This window comes from Serinus canaria, chromosome 20 (assembly GCF_022539315.1).
Source record: "Serinus canaria isolate serCan28SL12 chromosome 20, serCan2020, whole genome shotgun sequence".
Lineage (NCBI taxonomy): Eukaryota > Metazoa > Chordata > Aves > Passeriformes > Fringillidae > Serinus > Serinus canaria.
This window is the reverse complement of record NC_066333.1, coordinates 6,808,123-6,826,554: the sequence shown is the minus strand read 5'-3', so window position 1 is coordinate 6,826,554 and position 18,432 is coordinate 6,808,123. Positions and strand designations below refer to the sequence as shown.

The following is an 18,432-nucleotide window of genomic DNA, read 5'->3' as shown; positions in this document are numbered from 1 at the left end:
CACCCAGCACAGCAGCAGAAGAAGCTGTTTTCCACTGGAAGCAGCAGGGCAGAGCTGTGTGCTGGTTGCTGTGAGAGCACAGCCTCCTGAGCAGATCAGGGCAGCCACAGCACAGGCACTGCTGCTCACCTGCTGCAAGGAGCAAACATTGGCTGCACCCTGTCTGAGAGAGGAAGGCAGCACAAAGCTTACAAAGCTTAATGCCTGCAGGCTCTTGCAACAAGCCACGGGGATATTCTTACAGTTGGCAAGAAAACCTTACCTCAAAAGCTTATGCATGTAAAGCTCCCCACTCACACAAAAAAAGCCAGCCTTGACCTCCAGCACACACAGGTGGAGTTCTTGAACTTGATTTGGTGTACACCACACAAGTTTCAGTCTGTGAAACTAATCTCAAAGCATGAGAGTGGCTGCCGTATACGAAAGAAAGAAAAGCTCATGTGCATCAGCTGTGCTTTCTCTTCACCATCATTCAATTCTGGAATCTTCCTACAGCATAAATGCCATCCTGCTGCTCCCACTATTCCAGTGGAGCCATTTAAATGCTTGTCTCCCTCCAAAAAGACCTGAGATGCTGCAGGCACTCAGGGCTTACTGAGTGGCAGGACTTGGCACAGCACAGCAGCCAGACAGTTTGGGTTTGCCTGTGAAAGGTCCATTGAATACAGAATCCCAGCTGAACACTACAACTGCAAACATCCAAGAACAGGAGACAGAGTCAGCTACACAGGGTCCATGATCATCTACACAGGCATGGAAACCACTTTTGTACAGGCCACAGCTGGGCTATGAAGGATGGTGTGAAAAGAGCACAAGACAGGGGGGGAGGAGAGAACCTGTGCTGGAAGGAGTCAGGGGCTGAGGTGGTATGCAAGGCAGCACATGCATGCATGCACCTGCAAGAAACAGCAGAGAAGGAGGTCAAAACCAAAAATGGAAATCAAATTGTTCTTCATTATCATATATTATAAGAAATGTAACATGCCAAGTTTTTATGGTTCTTTTTATGGCCATTAATAACAATGGTGGCTCTGAGAGCTACGCTGCTGCTATGGATAATTAAATCTTATGCTCAGGGCAGAAGCTGGGCCACCTCGGGCAATCAGACTTGGATTCCCCTGTGCAGCATAAAGACTTATTCTGACAGGATGAGAGTGGGAGCAGGTTGGGGTGTGCTTGGGTGGATATGATGACACCTTGTGCCCCCAGAGCACTGCTGCAGCCACAACTTGAGGGGCTGATGGGCAGAGCTGCAGCCCTGCAGTTCCTGCAGTGCTGGTGAGGCAGCTGCCACAGGCCATTTGCAGCTCAGAGACCCCCAGAGTCAGCCCCAACACCTGTGTTAGCAGCCAGATATCCTGCAAGCAGACATGCTCAAGAGGGGCTGGAGTCTTCTGCAGACTGTCAGCAATTCTGCCTTTGTGAAACACAAGCAAGTAAAACAGTAAATCAACCCCCCAGTGTATGAAACAGCCAGCTTGAGAATTAAGACACAAAAAGTCAAGGAATCAAGAAGCTTGGATTCCCAGAGTGACATTAATTCTCACCACAGTCCCACAGGGCACATTTTAGTTTATGCCTTAATACAGAGCATTAATGTGGCAGGAAGCTGAGCCTCTGCACGTCCTGGCTTGTGCAGCTGGCTCCCAGTGGTCCCTCTCCATTCCAGCAGCCAGACTTCCACTCACACAAAGCTGTCTCAGATTAACAGGATTTCACGTGCACCTGAATTTTCAGTGGTCAGCCTATTGTTCCTACACACAAAGCAAATCTGGGAGAGAAGAGAGCCCAGGTGCAACAGCTCCTGAGCAAGGGGTGGGTACAGCCCCAGCCTGCTGCTTGTGCCCTCTCCCCACTGCACAGCCTCAGACCAGACAGAGGCATTTCCCAGCATGTGCCACAGTGTCAGGTGTGTAGGAGCTCCCAAACCCCAAATGTGAGCATTCCTCCAGCATCAGCCAGGCTGGTGGCAGAGCCAGGGCTGGGCTCAGCTTCCCCATGTGCACCAGAGCACTGTCAGGAGGTGGAGGGTTTCTTGCAGGTGCAGAGGCTCAGGCTCACAGACCTTCTTCGCACTTACACCAGCAACTCCAAACAAACCCCAGCCTTAGAAAATACCGGCACAGACACAGATCAGCCTGACAGAGATGTGGTACTTCAGCCCAGGGTTTGATCTCAGTTCATGCCACTGTGGTTCAGCAATAGGGTGGGAGGACTTTGCTGTCCAGTTTTCAAACACAAGCTGCAGCTCCTCAGCCTGCTTGTCCTTTGACAAATTTTCCTTAAACTATGGGCACTTTACTGCATGCTTTGTGCCTTAAATATCCCTTATTAGCATTTGAGTGTCTTCTCTTCTTAGCAAGCTTGTGAGGCTCTCATTAAGGGTAATGAGAGTCAAACTCCTGGGAGGCAAGGAGAATATATACCCCAACATCCCCTGGTTATGGTCTACCCTAACCAGTATGTCAGAGCATCATCTGCCAGGGATTTATTACAGAGGCATTTTACAACAGGCTCTATTATAAGTTATTAAGGAATGGAGCAGCTTCTACTGTTCTTTCATTAAATATTAATAGAACATTTATAAACCTATCCTTAATTTAAAGTGTTACCTTTAATCAAAGCCCTGGTGATAATGATGCAGCCTTTGGTAAGGCCCCTTTGGTAGTATTTAAACCTTCTCCACCGAAGTTTTATGTGCCTGTGGGGGCATTCCTGCTCCAGGCAGAGAGGAGCTCTGGCCAGTGCAGGTGCAGAGCAGGCACTCTGGGCAGGCAGCTGCAGATCCTGCTGCAGGCAGGGCATGGAGCTGGGCAGCAGCCTGAGCAGGGCTGCTGAGCTTCCTCTCCAACACCCCTGCCAGCAGTATCCAGCACCAGTGGCCAGCAGGGAGGCACAGATCTGGCTCACAGCCATGCCCAGGAGCCACAGCCACTGTGGGATCTGGTGGCCCAGCCCAGCTGGGTGCTGCTCACCTGTTTTGCTGTCCACAGTGAAGTGCTGCTCCCCCTCCAGCACACTGTAGACTACACGGGCACTGCTCCCATAGGTGGGGTCGTCGGCATCAGAGGCCATCACCTGCATCACAGAGGTGCCTGCAGCAGGGACAAGGAGGAAAACAGTCAGGCAGGAGTTTAGAAGAGCAGCACAGACCTCAGAGCAGAGCCCAACACTGATTGCTGGTAAATGATGAGGGAAAAGAGAACAGCTGGGTGCAAACGCAGCATCACTTCCCCTCCAAACACCTGAAAGCCAGGACTCCAGGCACAAATGCCTCTGGTGTGCTGCAGAGTGGCAGCAGGGACAGGATCCTGGGCCATCCTGGAGCAGGACCTGCTGTCCAGGAGATCACTGGTCTGAACAGCTGGGGGCTTTTCTCCCAGTAGCATTCTACTAGACCTTCTGGGAAGGAGCTGGGGATGTCATACTGGCACCTGCCCTTCCTGTCAGCACAGAGTGACATGGTCACCTCCAGAGCAAAGAGGGACCACCCAGCTGGGGCCTGATCCACACTGCAGTAGGCAGACCTGCCCAGGGACAGCAGCCTGAGGAGAGGAAAGGCTTTCACTTGCCCAGAGCCAGACATAGCACCAGGTCCTCATGCTCTACACGTAGCAGGGCAGGAGGACTATAAATTGGATAAAAGTCCATCAAATGTCTGCAATTAAGTTATTGATTTTCAAGGCTGCCTCATTAAACTGGGTACTTCACTCCAACTGTCCCTGTGATGGCTTTAATTTGACATCATGTTCAATTTAACAAAAGCAGGACCCAGGACATGAAGGTGGGGGCAGCAGCAAAGCAGCTGAGATGTAGAGAGACAACAGAAGGGAGAAAGGAAGGGGAGCCTACCCCTACCTAGAGACACCTTGAGAAAGGAGGTGGTGTGACCAAAGCACTGTGAGGACAGGCTACCCTGTTTCACCTCCAGCACCAGATCCCTGCCCAGAGGTCAAGCACTGGCAGCAGTCAGTCAGAAGCAGCCTCTGTTCCTGTGTCACAGGAGGCAGATCTGGAGCTGAAACCATCCCTGGTGCCTTCCTCCTCCTTTGTCAGCAGACCCCAAGCCCAGAGCCTGCAGGCAAGGCAGGGATTTCCTGCACCAGCCCTGCCCAGGCTCAGGCAGGAGATAAGGCAGCAGAGACAGCAGTACTGCTGTGAGCAGCTGGGATACACACGCTCCCCCAGTCCAGTTCACTCTGATCTCCTGGAAAGGGTGCTCACTGAGGGAAACGAGCAGTTACCATGGTTGCTTTTCATTCTCCCTGGCAGCTTTCTCAGAGCTGCAGCTCTGCTGATAACAGGAGAATCCCCCTCATCAGTCTTCAGCAACAAGCTAGTTTGAGTCAACTTATTTATGCTTTGCTGTCTCCAGTGAAGTTATGGTGCATCCCTGCCAGGCACGTCCAGATTTTACACCACGGCAACACTGGCTCTCTGCCTCGCAAACAACTGTTTAAGAAATACTATTGCTGCATTTCCTCCTCCTCTCCCTGCCATAACACAACTCCTTCAGGCAGGTATGAGCCAAGGCAGATCACTCCCACACCAGCACTGCACATTCCCTTGGGCAGCCTGGCATGTTCCCTTGGGAAGCTTCTGATCAGAAAGCCAAAAAAGGGACCAGAGAAGGGAAATGACACCAGGGTCTCCAATATCCTTCTCCCAGTTGCACTAGAGAAGCCTCCCAGGGATACTGGAGGTGCCAAAGTCTCAGAATCACAGAAAGCAGTACCTGCCCATGGCAACAAGAGAGGCAGCCTGGCAGCAACCAGCTGAGAGCCCAGTGGCCACAGCAGCACCCCCTCCTGCACCTGCAGCACAGGCAGAGCCTGCTGACCTTGCACTAACATCCCATTCTCCAAGAACCGCTTGTTCCTGCCGAGGGTTAGGAGATTCAAACCTGACCCACAGGACCCAATCCCATCAGTTTATTTCCCTGCCCTTGCCCTGTATACCTGTTTCAGGACTGCACAATTGCAGACAGAGCAGGTGTCCCAAGACCACACCACAGCCTCCTGTTCCAGCCCTGTTTGTGCAGTCATCCCAAGCTAGGGATCATGAGAGACAGGCTGGCCACTAAATGTTTGCATCAGACTGTGCATCTCAAGATTCATTTATTCAATTGCATAACTCACCTCCTAATCCATCCCTGTCAGGCACAGCTGTACTCCCTGTGTTCCAGAATTTACCTGGATGCTGCCAAGCTGCAGAGTCTGAAGAGGAGGCAGGACCTGTGCCCACCCAGAGCATAGTTTGTGTCACCGTTCCAAGCCATACCTTGGACAGGTGAGGTGGGCTGCTGCTCTCAGGCTTCCTGTGCCAGCACTGAGAGCTCCTGGCCCACAGCTGCTGGGCACGCCCAAGAATTGGAAAAACAGGGCAGCAGATTCACCTCCAGGTCCCAGGGGTGAGCCCCATGTTTGGGACCAGAGTTTTCTGCTCAAGGGCAAGGGAAACCAAGCAGCACAAGGAGCATTGCAGCAAGACACCTTCACTCAGAGGCAGAGATGGGCCACAGTGCCCTTGGGCTGCAGCCAGCAATGCCACAGGTGATGAAGGCTCTGCCCTTCCCCACCTGCCCTCACACCATCTCACTAACAAAAGAGCAACATCAGCCAGGTGGGGAACACTGATCCCACTTTGTGCCTTGACTTGTCTGCAAAGGTGCCTGCTCAAGGTCACCTAAAGGGTATCAGGAATTTACTGTTTTAACTTCCCAGCATCCTCCCCTTCCCACCCTTCCCGTTCCATGGGAAGAGCAGTGGTTTTCAATTTCAGCTTAACCTGGTCCCCTCCTTCCTGCAGAGACAAGCTTTCCCTGGCTCCCACCCTGCTCCAATATTAGTCCCTGCTCTCCAAGCACAGCACTGCCCACAGCAAGTACAGAATGTACAGCTTTTATTTAGTTTTCTGGCACATGCCTTAGCCATAAAAGATACACTAAATAAAATCTAAACATCCATCATGTACTCTATCACCCGCCTCCCATAACCAAGAAGCCCGAGCCCATATCCAGAGAGATAATTAGACATGTAAAATGAGATAAGACCTTGGTTCCTCCCCTGACAAGCTCACCCCACAGATCAGAGGAAACCAACAATTTTACATAAAGATTAACAGGTCAGAATCCATCTCTAATTCTCCCTCTGAAAAGGTGAGATCTGGCACAGCAGATCAAACAGACCCTGATTTCCTCCAGAAGGAAGGGGGAAGCAAGACCCTCACTTCCAGAGCAGTAGCTGGCTGGCTGTGGCTGCCAGCCATCCTCTGTCCCCATGGGCCCTGCTTGGGCTGTCCCCATTCCACACCCTGAGCCATCCTGGAGAGCTGCCAGGGCCAGCAGCCAGCCCTGAGCTCTGCCAGCAGCATCCCTTCCCTGCTGTGAGCAGGGTCAGCAGGGCAGGGGGGGCCCACTGTGATGTTTGTGAGGGTCCCCAGGACAAGGTGAGGGATGAGAATCTGACTCCATGTTCTCAGAAGGCTGACTTATTATTTTATGATATTATATTAAAGAATGTTATGCTAAAGCTATACTAAAGAGAAGGATACAGACAGAAGGCTTAACAACGATGAATAATAAAATCTCGTGACTGACTCAGAGTGTCCGACAGCTGGCTGTGATTGGTCATTAAATAAAAACAATTCCCATGTTTGAATAAACAATCTCCAGACCACATTCCAGAGCAGCAAAACACGGAGAAGCTGAGGCTTCTCTTCTTTCCAGGAGAAGAAATCCTGGTGAAGGGATTTTCCAGAAAATATCATGGTGACACCCCAGGAGCTGCAGGAGCTGTGTCTCTGCAGGGTCCCTTCCCCCGAGGGCAGAGCTCAGCCCCCAGAGCCCCCCTGCCATGCTGGGTATCCCCAGGGCTGGCAGGGCACAGCAGCTCAGCCCAGTGCCCTGCATGGGATGGACAGGGCTCTGCAGGACACCTCTGGAATGCCAATGCAGGCCTGTCCTGGCATCTGTGACTGCCTTCCCACAGGACCCAGAGCTCTGGGGCATCCCAGCGACCCTGCAGGAAAAGGCTGAGAGCTCCAGACCACTTGCTATGCCACTCACTCCAAACACGTTCAGCTAAAAGAAATGTTGACAGGCAAACTCCAAACACATCCACGAGCAGAGAGGCCCTGCACTGAATCCACAAGCAAGTGCCTGGGACCTGTCACTTCCCCAGGGACAAAAGTACAGCCAGGCTCTGGGCAGGCAAAGAGGCAAATGAGCAGCAGGAAAAACCAGCAATTGCTAAACTTGACTGTCCCTCCTCATGGCAGCAGCCACCCTTCTGTGGTGAAACCAGGAGCCTCCAGATGCTCTCCAGACCAGCTCTGGGGCTCAGTTGCCACCTTCAGCTCAGGCAGAGACCAGAGACACTTTCTGGCCATGCTGAGAGCCCTTTCTGGGTGGGTCTGGCCAGCTCCAGGACAGCACTCGGGCACTTCAGCTCACAGAACATCGGGGACCCTGCAAGGAGTGCTGTGTCATGCAAAGCCACATTCCCTGGCCTGATGCCAGCGTGCAGCATTCCCATCCCAGGTGCCTGGGTGCCATGGGGCAGGAGGCAGGTGGGAGTTTAAAACCAATGCAATTTACAGCTTTTGCCTGGCCCCAAACACCTGCAGTGGCTGGGGCACCCCAGACAAATTCAGGCAGGACACCAGGGAAAAAAAGAACTAGAGTAGCTTAAAAATTACTGGAGCAGAAGTGAGTTTTTTGCAATCTCATGAACATCCTGACTTGGTAGAAAGCCAGGCCCAGAGGAGATTCACTGCACAGCCCTCTCACCCCACAGGACAAGCCAGGGCAGTAACCTGGCAGGGTGCAATTACTCCAGTGTGCTACTGTGAAACTTCTTTTGGGGTGTCTGGCTAGAGAAAGGCCCTGCACAAAGCACCCCAGCCCCTGGCGTGGAGCAGGTAAACGTGGTGCCATGGGGAGCAAACCACAGCATCCCATGGAGAGGCTCAGGTCCCTGAGGGGCTGCCAAAGACAGCCTGGATGAGATCCTCACTCGGGCAGGGCGGTGTTTGGAGCCTGGCCTGTGACCTAGTGCAGAAGGGGAAGGACTTCCCTCACCAAGGACAAACAGACAGGGCAGCCCCAGCTCCCAGCAGCTTCCAGATACACACAAGTGACTTTAGCACTTTCTAGCAAGGGGGGTGTGGGGGGGAAATCCGATTGCCTGCAAGTGTTCTGGCTGTACGGTAAACAAAGTGTTTTTCTCTGCTTCCAGCACGGAGATTAAACAATTTCTTTTCACAATAATCACTTCTGCATTCAGCCAGCTTTGTGCTGGAGTCAGGGCTTGACCCCAAGTTTCTGTCTGTACAGCCAAATCGCCTCTAATCTGGACATGGTGCTACACAGAAAAATGAGAGTGAAATGCACCAAGGGAGGAGTGATGTTCTGATGGAAGCATATGCCTTTCCTGGCATGCTCCTCACTCCAGGCCCTGCCTGCTCCCCAAGCACCCCACAAGTGAGCTCTGGGCTGCAACACCCACCCTGTGCAACCAACAGAGCTGTCTAACAGGAGGCACCGTGCGCTGGATTTGGGCTCACGCCTCAGTGCAGCAGACAGCTGCTAAGCACACCCCAGGGAGATCAGGAAAGGAGCCCAAACTACAGCTAATTTTAGCACCTCCTGTAACCAGGTGAAGCTCCTGCAGTTCCAAGGCAGTTGGCTGGGTCCCATCCTGCATTCTCCTGAAGCTGCAGCTCTCTCCCTTTGGTGCTGGATTCTGCTCAACTGTGATGTTTGGGAGAGATCCACCCAGGGGTATCCACAGAGGCTGAGCCTGGGGTGCCAGCACAGAGCAGCCTGCAAGCTCTTGACCAGCAGAGGTGACAGGACAGCAGTGAAGCTGTAAACAGGATTTGCAGCTCAGGCCCCATCCTGCACACACACTGCTCCTTGGTTTGCACACTGTGGGCACAGGGCAGTCACTGAAAATACTCCCCAGGAGCCCCTGGCTTCCTCAGCCTGGGTGACTCCAGGCATTGCCTCCCGCCCAGCTCCCTCTGGGGGCTGAGCAGGGACGTCCCCAACCTTCTGCAGACACAGCTGCCCTCCCTGCCAGGCTGCAAATCTCCCACAGCACTGCTCCTGATGGCCCAGGCCAGACCAGGTTTCTCCAGAAAAGCCGACTGCTGGCTTTGCAGGTTCTGCTGTGCCAAGGGGGGCCAGAGAAAGCTCTTGGGTCGGTTTCCATTTTGGATGTGCTTCTTCCAAGTGCAGGATATCCCTGTGTAGAAAACAATGACTTCTCCAGCCTGGCTCATAGGCTGGGGCTAGCTCCAGGCACCACCTCTGCCCTTTACAAATCCCTTATCCTCCTGACCATCCTGCATCTGCCACTATTGATCCATCAGATAACAACAGCAATCCTTTTTCTTTTCCCTCTGCAGAGCTTTACAAAGAGTCTGGATGAGTTCATGGAAGACAGATACTAAAGCTGACTAAACCCCCAGAAACCACCCACAGCCAAAGAAATTTCCAAGCTGAAAACAGATGCGGGCTGGGAGAATATTAAGAGGAGCATCACATGTCCTGTGTGTGCTGTTCCTCTTTCCTAAGAATGCACTTTGACCACTGCCAAGGCAAGATCCTGGAACAAAGAGCCCTTTAGTGCACCCTCAGTCTCAGTCTCAGGCAGCACGTACAAACACACTGCCCTGGCCCCAGCACAGAGCAAGGGCAGCTGTGCTGCAGAGCACTCCCAGTTACTCTGAGAGTTTGTGCACTTCTCTCATTTGTTATTCCCTCTTAGACACTAGGAAATCAAATGACTTTCCCTCCCAATTAGTACTCCTTCATTATGCAAATAATGTCCTTTGATCTGCTCCTGCTGTCACAGAGCGGATCTGACTGTATTTGGTTTATTCCTCTTCACGCCCCAGGAAGGCACCCACCTCTGGGAGCTGGGACTCTGCTCTTGGCAGGGAATGGAGAGTGCAGCTGAGAGCTGCCTTCAGTGAGAACAAAAACCACCCAAGCACAAACCCCAGCGAGGTCTGGGAAGGCAAGACCAAGGGAGGAAGAAGAGGAGGAAGAAGGGGTCGCCCTTAACTCTTCAGGCTGGGATGGAGAGCAAAGGCTGCAGAGCAGCAGAGACAGGGAATGAGCAGCTCCCTACAGCTCCAAGCTGGAGAGCAGCCCTGCCCTTGGAGTGGCCCCATCCCAGTCACCCAGTCACTCTTTTTGCTACATTCATCTACTACAGATGAATCCAAGTGGTGCTGAGAGCAGGCATGGCCGCCAGCAGGTCCCCAGGCTTTGATCTTGATACACTAATAACCAACCTAAGTTCTCCAGCCTTTGTTCTCCTGCTTGGCCAGCACCAAGCTGGGGTCACCTCCATCCACCCTCAGGAAGGCAGCAAGGCACACTCCCCAGTCACTCTCATGGAAATACCCCACAGCTCTAGGGGAGATGCTCTGTCCAGCTCAGAGACAGCAAATATCAATAATGAATACCAACCACAACCAAGCCATGAGCACAGCTGCACCCAGCCTTGATGCCACAAAAGGAGCACTCCCACACAAAAAGGTCCTGGCAGGTCCCTTTCCACAAGAATATCCAGAAATTCATGTCCCTGACCCAGCAGCTTCCCATATCCTGCACCCTCAGCCCTTCCTGCAGCATCTGGAGCTGAACTTCTCACAGCAGGTCCATGACCAGCCCCATCTACCTCCCTGCTAAACCTCAGAGGGTTGAGCAGAAAGCTCCTTGCCAGCCTTGCCTGTTTATGCTTTCATAGGCTGTGTCCATCTTGTCCTTTGTGCTGCCTGTTCCTGGGCAAAGCACTGGTAAGCTGAGGGAGAAGTGGGAGAGAGCTGGGCACTTGCAGCAGCAGCAGCATGCGGGTCCCTCCCGCTCTGCGCTCACACTGCTGGGGCCCAGGCAGCAGCACCACGGGGGGATGATGTGTGAGGCCCTCCCTGGCCATCTCCAGGGCAAAGCTGCTCTGGAGGAGCCCGTGCACTCCCCAGGATGGCCAGACTGCAGGAGGCTCCGAGGCTGTGGCAGGCAGGTAGCCTGGAAAGCAGAGCAGGCTCTTGGCTCCAGCTCAGCTCTGTAAGCGCACAGCTGGGAAATGCAGCCCACGCCCTTCACAGCACTTCTCACTTTTAACTTCCGAGTATTTTAATTTGCAGGAATCGCCTTCTTTCATGTTGTGAAACCGTGTTTCTTTCTCCCTCTGATCTCCAATTTCGCATAGAAACTGTCTCCTTTGATATGTCTTGTTCACATCAGTCTGATCAGGCAGCTCCATAATTGTTAGTGATTTTCAAAGAACTGGGATCCTTGTCTAATACCCAGAGTTGAGAATTCCTTGCTTTTTAAAATGTTGTTCAAGCAAATTAGATTAATTTAATTTCTTTCTTCCCTTTGGGAACAGGATGCCTCTTGCTTTGGTGCCCACATGCTGTCTTTCATTTCTGCAGGAGCACCCAGCTGTAGTTCAAAGGGTCACTCTCTGACTGAGGGGAGGATTTGCACAGGTAACTGGAAGCAGAAGGAGAGCTTGGGATGCCTCAGGAGAACTTGTTCTCCATACATGAACAGAATCCAGGCGGCAGCAGCTCCTCTGGTGCAATTCCTGCACATCTGTACCTGCTGGAGGCCACGCACCAGCCTTGCAATATGCTGTACATGAGCCATAGAGCTCTGTCCCAAGGCAGTGCAGACCTGAGCACCATCCCCTGCCCTCTGCAGCCAGACCTTCCTGCAGCAGCACAGCAGGACCTGGTGGTTCCCCTGAGCTGGCCTCTCAAGCCCCTGGTGCTCTCAGCTGCTCCCCCTCCCCTGGGGGCTCTCTGCAGTCCTGGCACTGCTGCTGCCCCCTGTGCTGACTCAGCCCTTGCTGAGCATTGGGGTCCTGCCTGACCTTCAATGCCAGCCTTTTACGAGCTGTCTGCTACCTGGACATAGCCTTTGGGAACAGTGATTTACAATTCCTCTTGCAGCACACACAGCCTGCTGTAGGGGTAGGACAGAGCCCAGCGTGCACAGGGAACTCTGTGGCTTCAGGCAGTGCAGCTCCAGCCATTCTCCTGGACTCCAGCTGTGCTCAGCAGCAGGGGAACCCAGCAGAAGCGAGGGCAGCAGTGCTGCAGCTCACACATCACCTCCCTGCACCACTGCTGAAGCTTGGGTGAGCACAATGCTGCCTGTCCTGCTCTGACATGCCTGCGGGATGGACTCACGCAGCCTCATCATCATCAGCCTGGCCCTCAGAGCTTCAGTGAGGCTGATCACCAACTCACTTCAGAGGGGCCTGGTGCCAAGGGGATGGGCAGTTAAGGCTAACACAGGTAAGACACACTTCTGCCACAGGGATATGAATTCCCCAACCTCAGTCAACAAGGCCTGGCCCCTCAGAGAGGGGCAGATCCAGCTGAGAAGGACCTGGCAGTTCTGCATGGGGACGATCAAAGGGATGATGTCTGAGCAGCCCCAGGGCTCAGAAGAGCAGCAAAGCAGCACACAGAGGATGGCCTGAGCTGGGGGAGAAGCACCACTCAGACCAATCTGAACCACAGGCAGACGTGAGCCCCTTGATTTGTGAGGGTTTAGTCTAACCACCCAGCATTTAGGAGGGAGGGGGCTGTGCAAAGCCAGAGTCAATGCACAGCAGGCAGCTGGCACCACCACGACCCGTCCCCAGAGCACGGCTTAGGGCTGAGACTGAGCGCTCAGCCAAAGGCTGGCAATCAGCTCAGAGGATTTATCCACTTGTTTTTCTTAAGCCACCTTATTTATTTTTCCCTTTTGGCTCCCTAGCTCTGCAATCCCTGGGATTTGCAAGTGGTTTTTGTGGGGTACAGCGGGCTCAAAGGTCTGGCAGGGGAGAGGTGCAGCTTTCCCAGCCCGAGCAGACCTACCGACAGGGGACAGCTCGGCCACGCTGCCGATGTAGGGCCCCTCGAGGAAGCGTGGCTCGCTGTCGTTGATGTCCTGCACCTTGATGATGAACTCAGACTCGGGCTCCAGCAGCTGGTCCGTCTGTCTGTCCCGGGCCTGTGCCCGCAGCGTGTAGAAGGTTTTCTGCTCCCGGTCCAGGCGCTCGGTGGCGTGGATGTCACCTGTGATCTCATCGATGAGGAAGATGGTGCCTGCGCCCTCCCCGGAGATGGTGTACTTGATGGAGCCGTCTCCCTCGTCCGAGTCCGAGTGGATCTGCCCGGGAAAGAGGGAGAGGGTGGGAGCAGGCTGGGGATGTGCTTGTACCCAACCCCAGCCACCTGCACAAGATGCCCAAGGGCCCTGTGTGATGCCCCTCTGCTCACTCTGCTTTTGTTGGACTGGATGGTGACAGAGAGCACCACCAGACAACTCCTGTGCATGAAGGAAGGCCCAATAAACTGAAACTTCAGGCCTGCCATTACAGCTCTGCAGGTTACAGATTCTGCCAGTGCCTACCCCCACTACAAACCAAGGGACAAACCCCTTTAATAAGATTATGAGATAAGATAACCCCATAAGATTATGGTTATGAGATGATGGAAAAGCAAAGGACAACTCAACTGCACTCCAAATAAAGAGGCTTCCCTCTGGGCAACGACCCAGGACTCTGGCAGCATGGTATCACCTCTCCCAAGCTGCACAATCAGCATCCCTCCCCTTCTACACAACAAATTGCCCAAAGTCCATCCTGATCCACCTGCTTTGCCTCAGCCACAGCCACCCTCCACAATCTAGGCAGCTGACGAGTCTCCCTGCTGAAGAGCTCACACACTTGCTGCACCCCTCTGCTGTGTTTATGTTGCAGGGTAACAGGGGTCACAACATCCCATCACAATGCCCAGAGCCCCACCTGGACAAAATCTCACAAAAGAGTGTGACAAATCTGCTCATGTTCAGGACTAAAAACAGACCCTGAGGAAGATGCCTTTGCAGGCAATCTCTGCTGCTTCATTTTTTAATTAAGACAATGTTTGAAATTAGGAAAAGAAAGGGTAAACAGCAGTTCCCCACAGACCAAGAGCTGACTGGAATCCAGGCCAGACGTCCAGAGATAATTTTATTGGTGGCATTAAACTGAGTTATGAGGTTTTTACAATCCAGCCACTTATGAGAAATCTATTAACAGTAACCGGACAGGCAGAATGCATCTTGACAGAGAGCAGCATGGGCATTAATTGGGACAATCCATAATGGGACAGGCCCCTGGAAAGGTTTCATCAGCTGCTTTCATTTGTTTCCTACAATTTTTGCTTAGAATCAGCAAAGTTGTGTCCCCCCTCCACAAAAAGAAAAAAGCCGTCCATTAATCGGCTAATGAAATATGAAAATGTTTATGGGCCATTCAATCTTCCAAACTGCAGTTCTATAATCCACCTTTCAGACATACAGCTCTACCAGCGAGAATTTATACCAGAGCTGCCTCTTTTTTTTACGATGCCTTCATTATATTTGTCTTGTTAGATACAGTTTATGTATTTATTTCACAAGTGAGGGACCCACACGTTAGGCAATTCAGTGCGTTTTGCACAACATTCACAAATTACTGCCCATGGTGACAGATCTCTCCAGGCTTGCCTGGAAGGAGACCTTCACTCAGCTCACAAATAGGGCTGTGAGCCCAGGAGAGTCTGGGACCACCGTGATGGCTTTGGCTGGAAATGTGCCTATGGGGCGGTCACCCCGCCCTGGCCACCTGGAGCGTCCTGCCCTGGTCTGTGGGGATGGTCATCCCATCCTGGCCATCCAGTCCCAATCCTTCCCACTGGCTGGTGGAGAGCTTGCTGCCCTCTTCACTTTATCATCCTCTCCCAGTTCTCAGTGCTACTCCGTGAGATTTTCAGAATGAAGGAGCACCAGGTCTGTACAGCGCAGGCAGCAGAAACCTGCATTTCCTGCTGAACACCGGGCTCATGATTAATAATTAGGCTAGAGATAAAGCATCCAGCACCACATTGAGCTCTCAGCACATCCTCTTCACATATTTGCTCATCACTGACTGCTTGGAGCAGACACCAGCATCCCTGCAAACCGGAATGCTAGGAAGAAAAATGGAGCCTGGGCTCAAGGGGCTGCAGAGATTGATTTACAGGGGAAGATTAAAAGAGCTAAATCTGTGCTGCTTGGCTAAACAACAACTAATGGGGGAGGGCCGGATGGCAGGCTACAGAAACACGAGGGGAGATGCCACAGACCACATGCCAGGGATGTTCTCTCCTCCCTTTACAGCAGGCAGGCTTGGGGAGCACCACACTGCCACGCAGCCTCAGGGCTCCCTCCACCCCTGGGCACGGCAGGAGACTGATGGCACGCAGCTCTGGCACACACTGGGCCCCGAGAGCAGAGGGACCACCCAGCCCTGCCTGCAGCTCAGCCCCAAGCAAGGAGAGCAGTATCTGCAGAGCTGGGACATCCAGAGGGAGGACAATAGGCTGATCTGTCCCATTTGTTAAACAGGAAAATTGTTTCCTTGTCCTAAAAGACTACAACCAGAATTCTTACGAAGCCATTAATTACATACTAATAATTAAATCAAAATTAAATATGAACAGAGGTGCACATTCCTTATTAAAAGCAATTAAACAGAAAGCACAGATACACAAATAAAAAATGACTCTGGGGCTAGAAAAGAAAGAAAATCAAATAAAAACTAGCCTGTAATAAAGGCTCACTCTGTTTGCTCCAACTCATAAAGCCCGAGTTCATCAATTTTCTTTAAATATTAGCAACTTAATTAAATCTGCTTTTTTCCCTTTAATCCTCTCCTCTATCTAAAATAGATCTGTCCACATGCAGAAGTTTGTAACTAGTGCTGACCCCATAATTCTATTTAAAAAACCCAAAGAAATCCACATCAAACTGACAGCAGCCTCAGGGGAAATTACAGTTCAGAAGAAGGATTAGCTAGAGAACCCAGATTTTATGGAAATGGTATTGGCCCTTCAGAAAGCACATGTAGGTGTGTGAGAGGCATCCATGGAGGGCAAGCCCCAGTGCAAGAAGGCTCCGGACCCACAGGCTGTGCTAAGAGGGCTGGCACACTGCAGGGGACAAGGAGTGTCCCAGGCGAGCGCTCCATCCTCTCCGGCAGCAGGAAGAGCCTGGCCCTGCTGCTTTCAGCCCTGGGGATCACAGGCAGGGCTGTCAGTGCTGCTGCTGTGAGCCAGGCGGGTGATGTGGTGGGTGATGTGGAAAGGGGCTGTAAAACGGGTGAGCTGTAGGTCTGGGTTCAGCTGGAGCAGAGGCACTGCCAGGCCTGTGACAGCCCGGTGCTGCTCCCAGGGGAGCCATGAATTAGCTGTGCCTGCTCCGAGGGCGGCGCGGGAGCGCGGCTTTGAGTGTCTGCTGAAACGGACACAAATCACCACTGAAATCCCCGCTGGCCCCCAGCCAAGAAACCCATTTTCAAGCTCCTCCAGACTCATGCCCAGACAGCCGAGGCCATCAGACAACCCTGCTGCATGAGCTCTTGGGCACTTTCCTTTGGGGTGAGCCGATGCCTCCAGCTTCAGTGTGTTCCACTGACTGGTCCCAACAGCTAGCACTGCCTTCACCCAAATACAAACAACCCATCTGCCTGACATGTGGGGCAGCTGCTTCTCCAAAGCTCCCAGAAAAGGATAAAGCCCAGCAACCCCAAGTGAAATGTTCCTTCAGACTCGGGACACCAGGAGTGGAGGGAGCAGAGGTTATGTCCAGCCTTCCCAGGAGGTCACACACCAGGGAAGTGTGGTGAGCTCCTGCCTGCAGACCCAGTCCTGCCCAGCAAGGCACTGTCACCTGTCCCACAGACACAGGGCTTCTTGCACCCACCCCCAGACACCACAAGAAGCCAGTATAGGATTGTAAGAACAGATGTAAATCTTGGTGTGTCCTGTTATCAGCTCTGGGAGCATATTAACCTCACCACCCCCAACAGGGACCAGGCTTCTGCCATCACAGTCTACAAAGTATTTCTCCAGCCAGGCCCCCATGAACAACCTTCCCAAGGGCCCTCTCTCTGCTCAGCACTGACAGCATTTCCACCCTGCCCCTGGCTCTGTCAGCCCCACGGAGACACCAGGCCAGCTTACCTTCCCCACATAGAGCGGCTCCGTGCCCGTGTACTCCTCCACCACAAAGAACTGGTTCCAGACCCAGCCACGCTTCACTCTCCCGCCGGCCAGCAGCGCAGGGTCCCCGGGCTCCCCGAGGCCAGGGCCCTGCCCCGGGGTGTGCATGGCCCAGCACCCCAGCTCCTGCATGGCACAGAACAGCAGCAGCATGGTGCACAAGCAGCCCCGCAGACCCTTCGCCATGGCACTCTAGGAGGCTGCATCAGCAGGAGCTTCTGGATGTGCAGCCAGCATCCTTTAGGGACAAATAGGAGGAAAGTCCACACTAGCAGCGTGAGGCCGCCCGGTCACTGCAGAGCATCCCCGGCCCTGCTGCATGCCGTGCCCTGCAGCTGGAGCGCTCCTGTCCTGCCTGAGTCACATCTGTGACAAGAGGTGGCCCTGACTGCCCGCTGCTGGCGTGGGAGCAGTCAGTGCTGGTGCCTCGCAGGCTGCTCCTGGGTCTCCAGAGAAGAGTCTGGCAGCTGGCATTTGTCCCCGGGGATAGAGCTGCAGGGCTCCGTGCTGGGCTGCCGTGGGTCTGGCTGGGGAAGGGGGCGATGCTCAGCCTGCTGCCCACCCTGCCTGTGGGCACACGGGGCACTGACACCCACTGCTGGCATGCACAGGAGGAGAAGGAAGCTCTTCCACAAAGCTTTTCACAGAGGAGCTGACAGGATGAGATGTTGCGGCCAACGCCTGCCTGTCCTGTGGCAGCCTGGGACTACTGTGCAAGGGGTGTGGTAGGGCAGGTGTCTGTGCCACAGGTGCAGCTCACAAGGCCATTTGTAACTCCCATCTTCAGGGGGACACCATCCCAGTGCCTGGTGAAGGGTCCTTTGCCCAGATGATTCCGGCCACTTCCATTCTCTGCTGGCTCATGCAGGGAGGTGCAGGGCAGCCAGCAGCATCTCCAGGAGCCTGGAAAAAGCCAAGGTGTCAGAGCTGGTGTGAAAACATGGCCCAATGTCCCCCTGTGCTGCTCCTGCAGCCTTGCTCAGTATCTCCCACCCTGCCCTGCCCCAGGTGCTCCACAGCCAGGCCAAATCCCACAGGTCCTGCCAAAGCAGGAACACAACAGGGTGGGCTGCAGAGCTCTCAGCACTGCAGACATCTGCTCCAGCAGGGACTCAGAGACCAAGGATCCTGCTGACAAGGGCACCTTCTCACCACATGGTCCTGGCTGTTGAGAGGAGTGAGGTCTGTGCCTGGAGGGAGCCACTGGTGCCCACCCACACTGTTAGGAGATGTGCAGCAGCCCTCCTGGCACAGCACAGCTGCTGGTGCCTGCACAGGACCAGAGCTCAGCAGTCCTGCACAGGCAGACAAGGCTCAAACTGAGGGATACCAGCCCCTGAGCATGGGACG

General features: G+C 53.5%; 1 protein-coding gene across 3 annotated transcripts in view; it reads right to left on the bottom strand.

Annotated features, from left to right (window-relative positions):
* Positions 1-18,432, bottom strand: part of CDH22 (cadherin 22) — a 77,681-nt gene that overhangs the window by 34,381 nt on the left and 24,868 nt on the right. For all 3 annotated transcript variants that reach the window (XM_050982173.1, XM_030231694.2, XM_050982174.1), the window contains exons 2-4: positions 17,044-17,985; positions 12,892-13,186; positions 2,976-3,095 (exon numbers count right to left, since the gene is read on the bottom strand). In XM_050982173.1, coding sequence (XP_050838130.1) covers positions 2,976-3,095; positions 12,892-13,186; positions 17,044-17,268 — 640 coding nt within the window. In that variant the 5' untranslated portion in view covers positions 17,269-17,985. The remainder of the gene's footprint in view (positions 1-2,975; positions 3,096-12,891; positions 13,187-17,043; positions 17,986-18,432) is intronic.